At 34.2% G+C, this 10132-nt stretch overlaps 1 protein-coding gene across 1 annotated transcript; it reads left to right on the plus strand.

Annotated features, from left to right (window-relative positions):
- The first annotated feature begins 624 nt into the window (after nucleotides 1–624).
- LOC114372512 (protein PAM71-homolog, chloroplastic) lies at nucleotides 625–7249 on the plus strand. Its single transcript, XM_028330101.1, has 10 exons — nucleotides 625–874; nucleotides 1465–1627; nucleotides 2605–2788; nucleotides 3591–3638; nucleotides 4250–4346; nucleotides 5726–5886; nucleotides 6080–6145; nucleotides 6500–6550; nucleotides 6623–6727; nucleotides 6804–7249. The coding sequence occupies exons 1-10, from the start codon at nucleotides 751–753 to the stop codon at nucleotides 6867–6869; spliced, it is 1065 nt and encodes a 354-aa protein (XP_028185902.1). The 5' UTR covers nucleotides 625–750; the 3' UTR covers nucleotides 6870–7249.
- Nucleotides 7250–10132: the final 2883 nt, after the last annotated feature.

The raw sequence follows: 10132 nt of genomic DNA on the forward strand, positions 1-10132 counted from the left end.
AATGTGAAATAGTTGAAAGATATTTTTTTTTGGCTAATTATATGATTGATATGTGAAATATACATTCAAACAAAAGATAATAGTATATTGAAAATATCTAAATACGAAACTAAGAAAAGTGACACATTTCAAGTTTTGTGGTCTAATTTATAATATTGAAATATATTTTTTTTGTCTCTAATTATAAGACTTTTTTTCATAAGTTTGTTTATTCTCTTTTATAAAATTATTTTCTAATTTTTAGATTATTAATTATTTTTTTCTATATACTCTTTCTTAATTATTTTCTATCTAAACATTAAAAGATAATTAAGTGTATAAAAAAAATGAGAAAAAAGTAATTTTAAAATGATAATACAAATAATTGATATATTTTATATGATTAACTAAATTAATTATTTTTTAAAAAAGTATGAATTAGTTGAGACTGTCTTTTTTGGGAGGAAGTAAGTATTTAAAAATCATCTCAAAATATTTTTTAAAAGCACTATTATAAGAATTAATATTTCTTTTTATAAATAGTAGTAGATTATGGTATAAAAAAAAACTTTTCATTCTTCATCCATAATCTGGTTCTCCCTTTGCTTACGTGGCAGCTTCTAGAACTATCTCTTTTCCAGTACCAACCTTAGCCCAACTGGGTAACACAACACAACACTTGTTTTCTTAAAAGTTCAAACTGTCTGAGTTTTGCAGAATCCACGGAGCTAAGAATGAAATTGTAGAAGAAGAAGCACTTTCACAGAAAACATGAAAGGGTTAGGTCCTCATGCCCCTTTGGTTTCAAGGGGAAAGCTTCCTCCTTCGTTGGCAGTAGTGGATGCCTTGCCAACATGCTCTTCTTATTTCTCTAGAACCACCGTCCTATACCCATGTAAGCTCTAGCCAATGCTTATCATGTTTTCTTACACCCCATTTAAAAAAATTTCATCTTGGGTTAGTTGTGCTCTTAAGTCTTAAGTATTAAATTCTTATCCTTTAGTTAAAAATTCACATGGATCTTTTTTGTGCTAGTTGGTTTTTTTGTTGACAATGGAAATATTTTGCTTAGTTGGACATCCAATTTAGGTGGGTCAAGTCCAAAATTTTCACCCTTTGGGTGGTTGATAAGAAAGTTTTATTGTTCCTAGTAATTGGTGACAAAATAAAGATTTTATGCAGTATTGCTTGCCGTGGTTGTTATTTTTTCTGTTGTAGTTTGAAGCAATGTTTTCTTGTCTTGTGGAGTTCAATGTTAGTGAAATTGGTGAGATAAATCCTTAATCTTGGTAGTTGTAGTTGTACTAGTCATATGTTTACCTCTGATTCCGATCTTTGACGTATGAATCAAATCTTATGTATGGATTTTTTGCTATCTCACATTTATTTGGCAATAGTTAGCTACTTCGCTTTTTATGTGGATGATATTGTTGGTACTTATATTTGTTGGCATAGTGAGTGACATTATGCCTGAATTATATATAGTAAGATGCAGACAAAAATCAAGGTTGAGCTTGGCCCGTGGCACAATTCGAGCCCAAGCATCCAATATTAGTGGTGTTGAACCTGGAGATTATGGAAGCAATACTGAGAAAGATGGTCAGAATGTATTTGAAGGGAATGTTATCGAAGGCAGTTCTTCTAATGTGTGAGTACCACTTGACTGATTTCATTTGCTGTGCTAGAGATGGCCATTGACAGCTTCACACCATGAGATGAAAAGTGGCTCTAGTAACTTATCTTGATAGACTTTTAGTCATGGCACCTTCAATGGTGTAATGTTTGGTTTTATAATTGTGTTCTCCCTTGAAATCCAAGATTTTGCATGTTAAATTTTGTTGTAAACTTGTCATATCATATATATACATATTTATGAAACTGAGGAGTGTGGGGATTATACGGTTCACTTCTTTATCTCCTCCTTTTATACACTTATACTATTAATATTGGTATTAGAGTTGCAGCTTTTGCTACAAAAGGCAACCAGCCAAAATTCTAATTACTGACCTTAAAATCTGAAGTTGGTCATATGAGCTTTGCATCAATAAATTTGGTTCCACTGCACCACACTCGTTCTCCTCCCCAATCATTTGTTTTCTGTCTGACCCTACTTGAGTTTGGGAATTTTATGTTGTTTTTGTTCAAACAATCTCAGATTATCCTCTTCTTGATGTTGGATCTGATTAAAGCTTGAGTTTGTGCTACTATTTTTCCATGAGGAAATTGCATTCCTTTTTGCAATATAACACTTATCATATGCCTTGTATGGGCTTAGCCTGATGAATCTATTCAAGGGAAAAATATATTCCTCTTGCAGCTGAGATATAAAATATGTGTACGATATAAGGTAAATAATTTGAAGAGAAGTTGGAAGTATTCATATCACCATTGAGAATAATAAGAGAGTAGTTATTTAGGTCTCATATGTGGAATGCATTCAAATTTCAATGAGGAAAGCTCTTCAGTTTATTCAGCAGGTTACATTATAGATTACGTCTCTTGGTTAGTTTTGTTGAGTCGAGTGATTTAACATGTTATTGAATTCAATTTGATTTTTTTTAGTATACTATCATCCTTCATGGTTCTACTACAATTCTTATGTAAATAAATTTTATGGTTTGACAGTGTAAAACCTCCTGATCGGATCCCTTATCCTCTCTCTATAGCTTTTGTGCTGTTGGGATGTGCACTTGTGTTTTCACTAATAGCCTTTGTGAAAGGAGGGCCTTCATCAGTTCTAGCAGCAATTGCAAAATCAGGATTCACTGCTGCATTTACATTAATATTTGTTTCTGAAATTGGAGACAAGGTAATTACTATTATTACCAAGACTTTCTGTTGATCCATTTTGTTTACGTTCTAAACTGCATATTTGATTCTTGCTTGTGACATATTATTATTTCTTAGAGGCTCAACATGCTTGTTTAGGTAATAGGTATAATTAAGATCCCAGTACTGTGGATAAACTTAATTGAGTTTGCCAAGTACCTCTCACCCAAAAGCTTAAGATGTTATGCAAGCCTCCACTAAATCTGCTACTTAGTACTTACAGCTTCCTAGCAAGCCCACACTACTTACCCAAATATTCTTCTTCGGTGCCACTTAGGCACCTTTTCATCCAAAAAAAGGGGGATCGGTGGTTCTGTAGCTAACAACTCAAAAATTTAGTAAGCAACTATAATAAAGTTTTTCAGTTATTTGAATCAGCAGGACTCTTCATGCTCTAAGAAAATCAGTTTATTCATGAAAATTCTCCAGTTATTGAAACTTTAGGAGATTATTTTGTTTTGTTTTTTAATCCTGCCTGGAATGTATTTTATGTGGTTTGAGTTTTGTAATGCTACAGACTTATACCAAAAAAAGGAAAATTAGGTAGAATTGGTAATGTTTAATCAGTAGATATATTTAATCTGTCCAAATGGTTAGATATGTGTCACTCCCTTTGGGGATATTTTCCTGCCTCTCACATCTGGTTTTTTCAGAATTTTAATTTTTATAATTGCATTGAAATTGCTGTATTAGTTTAGGTTTAGTATTCTAGTTTTTCATTAAACATTCATTGCAGTTGTATTATTAATGGACCTAAAGTCAGCCCTTTATCTTTTGACCAGACATTCTTTATTGCTGCACTCTTGGCAATGCAATATGAGAAAGGATTGGTGAGTATTCTGACTTCTTTTCTCAACAAATGTCTCCCTCTTCCCCCTCACCCAGCTTTTGCCGTGGCACAATCCCATTATTGATGTAATAATATTTAGTTTTCTTTGTTATTGTTTTAATTTTGTTGGCTTATATACTTCCTGATTTTTAGGATTTGAATTATTCTTCTCTATTGTTTATGTCCTCTTTATTTTACGTAATGGACCAACAAATTCATCTGTTTCCTGTATACCATTAGACATTAGTATTATGTGAGTCTCTACAATGTAGTGAAAGGGTTGATGTGCAAGAAATGCAAGAATGCAGCCTCTTATGTTACTGGAGTTTTAGAATGTTTTACAGTTATAAATGGATAGTCAACTGCATATGTCAGCTTGCTGTAAATTTATGATGATTACTGATTAGCCCTCTCATTGATTGTACCAATACTACTACTAAGAGATCCTTGTGCTAACCTAGACTAACATTTTTTCTCAAACACTCTGTTTATGTAACTTGTGTAGCATTCATCACCTTTCCTTCCTGCACTGTTTTACTTGTTTGTCAATTCGATAGTTTTATTATTGAAATAACATCTGATTAATTGGCAATTTCTTTATATATTGACCAGGTCCTATTGGGATCAATGGGTGCCCTTGCACTCATGTCAATCCTCTCTGTTGTAATTGGCCGAATCTTTCAATCAGTGCCTGCTCAGTTTCAGACAAGTAAGTTGTAACATATGGTATTTCTCATACTGATAAGATTTACCATGTTTTAGTATGTCTTTATGGTGAAGGGATTCGAGTCAGCATTTTGTACATGATACTGGAGTACTAAGTAATCTGTTTGATAAACACAAATAAATCTTGCTAATGAATTAGTATTTTGGGAATGAATTGGACTTTGAAAATTTTATATTATAGCTTCTTTTTCCTGAAAATTTTCACAAGTTTTACTGTTTAACGAGAACAAGAAAGTGGTTTTTATTGTTACATTCTTTTTCACACTATGGCTTGGTATGTCTTCTCTAATTATCTCCGCATATCTGTCTCTTTTAAATCTGTTTTAATGTGCAGTAGTCAGTACTAACTGTAAGTGACTTCCTAAATTTTGGCATTTAATGGAATGACATCCAACTGGCTGTACAAGCTACACATTGTGTAAGGCATTGGAAGCTCTGTTCAAGCTGCATTTTGATATATTTTAAAGAAAAAAATTGCTGTTGATACTGTACAAAAATCACTTTTTTCTCATTTTCAATCAAAAGCTGAAGTGGTTTTCCATGTGCATCTACTTAGGAAAATAAGAAACCCTCTTGAAAAGCCATTTTTAATTTGGAAACATTGTGATGGATGAGTGTCATCTTGTCCATGTCATTGACATCATTTCCCTTGGGAGCATAATTTAACAAAATACACATCATGCTCACATCTGTATCCCACTCTCCCTTAACAATTCTGGTTAGATGGGTCATGTTGGAAATGGTAACATTAGTAATTATAGCTTTGAATGCTGTTAAGATGTCCCACATCAGCTTGGAATATGGCCAAAGTATTCCTTATAAGACTTGGGTAATCCTCTCTTCTTGAACTAGCTTTTGGGATTGAGTTAGACCCAATTCATTTCTAATAGAAACATTAGGAACATATATATAAAATTGGGAAAATTAGGATAATATGGAATAGTCCGATTCTTTATTATTCTAAATATAAGTTGGAAGTTGTTGGAAGTTATTCTAAGTATCTCAAAGCGGAATGCATGTTACAGTTAGCTTATTCAACATTGATATAAACTGGCCTGCTATTTTGTCCCTTCTGAGGTTCCACTTTGGGCGTTTAAATTTTATTCATCTGTAATTAGTAAATTTTGGTTTTCGGTGTATCAATCCATGTTAATTGTTCTCTGTACTTTTCACATTAAACTACTATATCTGAAGTCTGTGTGTGTGCCATAATTTTCTTTCGTGTTTGTTCAACTTTCATTCAATACTTTTGGTTTCAGGTAATCTTAGTATTGAATTGTTGTTTCACTTTGACAGAGAGTTGATCTAGATCATTTATAATGATAGTAACTGATGTTTGTGCTTTGTGTGGTCAACCTACAGCCTTGCCAATTGGAGAATATGCAGCAGTAACTCTTCTTTTGTTTTTCGGCCTAAAAGCAATAAAAGACGCTTGGGATCTTCCATCAGATGTGGTTAAGGGTGATAACAGCAGTCCTGAACTTGATGAACTTGCCGAAGCAGAGGAGCTTGTAAAAGAAAAGGTTTGAACCATATGCATGACCAAGAGTCCTGGACAATTGTGCAGATGTAAATTTTTTGGTTAAGTTTTTATGATGCACAGCTCACTTATATATCCAAGGCTGGCGGCATATGTGGCTACATTATTCTACCTTGATATTGGCAATTCAACTGTCATTTATACCCTTTAACCATGTCTTTCCAAATTATCTTCAGGTGTCAACACGACTTTCAAATCCACTTGAGATAGTTTGGAAATCATTCAGCCTCGTATTTTTTGCTGTAAGGTTCCTCTTCTCATATCTTTTGTATTGTGGAACAACTCAGCTTATATTTCTGATTGTAAAATCATCATCACTATAATAAAACAAGTATATTAATGCATTGTGAAAATCTTACAATATTAATGCATTGAATGCTCTCCACGAATATAGGTGACCTGAAATTAATACCTAGTACTTTTGATCCTTTTTTTATGTCAGAATGCTGAGTCTAAATAAGTATTTTTCAGCTTAACTTTAAATTTCAAGTTGGAACTTGGAAGTGATTAATCAGCCCTTCATATATAGAATCTAACAGTTATATTGGTTTGTGTTATCATGCATGAAATTTAATTTAGTAACTGGAATTATACAGGAATGGGGAGATCGCTCTATGCTTGCGACAATTGCACTTGGGGCTGCTCAGGTGCATTTTTAAATTCTGAGATAACTCATAACATCTTTTGCTTTATATACTAATGTCATTAATTCTTTTCAGTCTCCTTGGGGTGTGGCAAGTGGAGCCATTGCTGGACACCTACTCGCAACTACTATTGCCATTCTTGGAGGAGCATTCCTTGCTAACTACATTTCTGAAAAACTGGTACAAGTCAACCTGATAGAGCATTCAATGCTTGAATTTTTAAATATCCAATGAAACTTACTTTGTCTTTTTTCAGGTTGGCTACTTGGGTGGAGGGCTGTTTCTAATTTTTGCTGTGGCCACCTTTTTTGGGGTTTTCTGATTCATTGTTGTCTATCCATACACCTTTTTTGTGTGCAATATATCACTGATGGAGCTAAAAGGAATAACACATGCTCAAAACAGAAAGATTGTGAGAGAACAGAGAAAAGCTCATATTTTAACTTTGTTAAAAGATTTCTTGAGTAGAAATTAGGAGCAAATTGCTCACATGGTTGGAGAATAAGAAGCATGAAATGTGCCATTAGAGTGAGGTTTGAAGAGAAACTTGTGTAATTCTTTCTCGAGACTAGCTTCTGTAGAGTGTCTTTATTTATTGTATAATCAAACTACATCTAAGATTCAAAGAAACGTGCCTATCAAAAACAATTTGCTGTTGTTAGATTTCCTTAAGGCAGTTTTATATTGCATTGTTCTCTGGTATACTTGAAAAGGGTCTACAATCTGGAACAATTTCATTAACTCAAGCGTGGGAACTTCTTAAATTCATTTAAGGGTAAATAATCACTTTTGTCTCTAAAAGTGTAATTTGCTAACAAATGTGTCCATGAAAGATGTAAATGCAAAATTTAATCCTCGAAAGTGTTAAAAGTGTGACAAAAATATCTTGTTGTTAACTTTTATTCGTCACCGTTAAAAAAGTTGTCTACTTGGTATAAAAGGACGAATTTGATAGTAAAAAATTACTTACGTGAACCTGGGAACATATTTGTCATATGCAAATTTAGTGACTTGATTTTCCTAGATTGTGGGAAAAAGGATTCTTTTGATGTTGGTTCATTTTCTTCATTCCCAAAATAATTTTTTTGACACAACATAATGCATATTCCCTAAAGTGACTCTTCGTTCCCAAAAGTTCTTCATTTTTCTTCATCTCCCACACTTCCAAAGCTTCCTTCCCAAAACTTCTTCATTTTCAAACTGTGCTTCATCTCCTACACTTCCACAGCCTATTTCCAGAAAGTTCTTCATGATCAACTGTGTTTCATCTCCCACACTTCCACAGAAAGTGGTTCGTTCCTAAATTTTCCAACCACGGTGACGATCACCATACATTCGTTCCCGTTGATGGTGGCCACAACAACACACACCCAGGTTTAGAGTTTGTCGTATACTGTGTCATCATTCTATGCTTTTTTTAATATTTTTTCTACGCGTATGGCGTTTATTGGTTGGCCATAATGGCACCGTCGTCGGCTAGTGTCTTCTTCATCGATGGATGATTGTTTTGGGGTTTTGACGACAATCGTAACAACGCCATCGTCATTGCATATTTCGTTGATCGAAGTGGCACCATTTCCGCTGCGTTTGCCATGGTGGTCATTGTGCATCTGGCCTCTGTTGTCAAACCTCTTCTCTTGTTTTCTCTTCTCTATTCTCAAACTTCTTCTCTTCTCTTCTCTGTTCTGAAACTTTTTGTGTTCTTTGTTTGTGAAAATACAATCAATGTTTTTTGTTTCTCCGTAGGATGTCTGATGAAATCAGTCTTATTTTGCACCACAATGATAAATTCATACAAAATGCAAAAGGGGCACTGGAGTATGTCGGTGGTAAATTTTGTGTCTAGGGAGAAGTTGAAACAGATTTGGTTAATGTGTGGATACACCAGGAATTGTGCAAAGCTTGCCGCAACCATGTGAAGTTTGTTTTAGTATGTTATTTGGTGCTTGGTATTGGTTTACAAAGGTTGGAGAATGATCGTAATGTGTTGTCTATGTGCCAAATTGGGCTTGCTGATCCAAAAAAAGAAGTGCATGTATACTTAGAAAATGTTGATCCAGAGGGGGGTCCTGTTAATGAAATTGGGTGAGTGATTAAAGTACATGCAATGCCTATAAGTTGCAGTGCAGAAAATGTGGTTGAGGATGTTGCTGAAGAGTGTACTCAGAATGGTATTGAAGATATGGATGTTGATGGTGCTAAAGGTGGTTCGGATGATGAAAATGAAGTAGTTGGAACTGTTGTACAAGATGCAGAAACTGAAGTTGTTGAAACAGGAGTTGAAACCTGAAGTTGTTGGAGTTGAAACTGAAGTTAACAATGGTGCAGATGATGATGAAGTTAAAGAACATGATGGGGATGTTGAGTTTTCTTATCATTCTAAAAGTGACCCAAACTATGTATATGTGTCTTCAGAAGATGATGAACAATCAAGTGACACATTGGCAGATAGTTACCAGTCTGAAGAATTTTAGTCTCTTTCCAATAGTGATGATGAAGGTGACTCCAATTCTAAAATCCTGTATCCTCAATACAATCCTACAAGTAGTTTTGGACAAGTGCATTTGGAGGTTGGGATAGAGTTTGATACCATCAAAATGTTTATTGAAGCCATGAGAGACTATACTATTTTCCATGCTGAAATGGATAAAAGTTGACACCATTCGAGCTAGAGCACACTGTAAACAAGTTGGATGTTCATGGGAAAGTTTTTGTTCATGGTCTGAAGTTACAAAAAGCTTTCAAATCAAGACTTTTTTGGAGGAGCACATATGTGGAAGGGTCTTCAAAAATAAATAAGCTACAATGAAATGGGTGGCAAAAAGGGTGGCTGATAAGCTTAGGTTTCATCCAAACCTAAATCATGTGGAGGCACATGAACATCTCAGAGAACATTACGGTGTGCACATTGATGAAAGAAAGATGTTTAGGACTATCAAAGAGGCTCGATCATTGGTTAAGGGAAGCATCCAATTGCAATATGCTAAGCTTTAAGACTATTCACATAAGTTAACAAGAAGCAATAAAGGATAAACTGTGAAAATGAATTGCATTCCCATACCTAGATCTTCTCCACAATTCCTTCGAATTTATATATGTTTAGATGCATGCAAGAAAGGATTCAAGGCTAACTGCAAACCTTTTATTGGTCTTGATGGTTGTTTCGTAAAAGGGTACTATGGCGGTCATTTGCTTGCAGCAGTGGGACAAGATGCAAACAATGCCTTTTTTGTGATTGCATATGCGGCAGTAAATATTGAAGATAAAGATAACTGGAAGTGGTTCCTCACTTTGTTACATGAAGACATAGGAGACTACAAGCAATATGGCTGGAATTTCATGTCAGACATCCAAAAGGTGCAATTCAATATAGAAAGTTGATTTCATGCATGCATGTGATAGTTTGTTGTCATGCTAGCAATATGATATACTGTATCCTGAACATTTTTGTTAGTAAGTATAATAATTTAAGGATACAAATGTCAATAAGTTATAAACATCAAGGTTTTTTTTTAACTCTGTAGTAATTTGGTCTATGATTTCATTCAAATCTTACTAGTGTGTCATGCTAGCAATATAATTTGT

Source organism: Glycine soja, chromosome 10 (assembly GCF_004193775.1).
Source record: "Glycine soja cultivar W05 chromosome 10, ASM419377v2, whole genome shotgun sequence".
In the NCBI taxonomy this organism is placed as follows: domain Eukaryota; kingdom Viridiplantae; phylum Streptophyta; class Magnoliopsida; order Fabales; family Fabaceae; genus Glycine; species Glycine soja.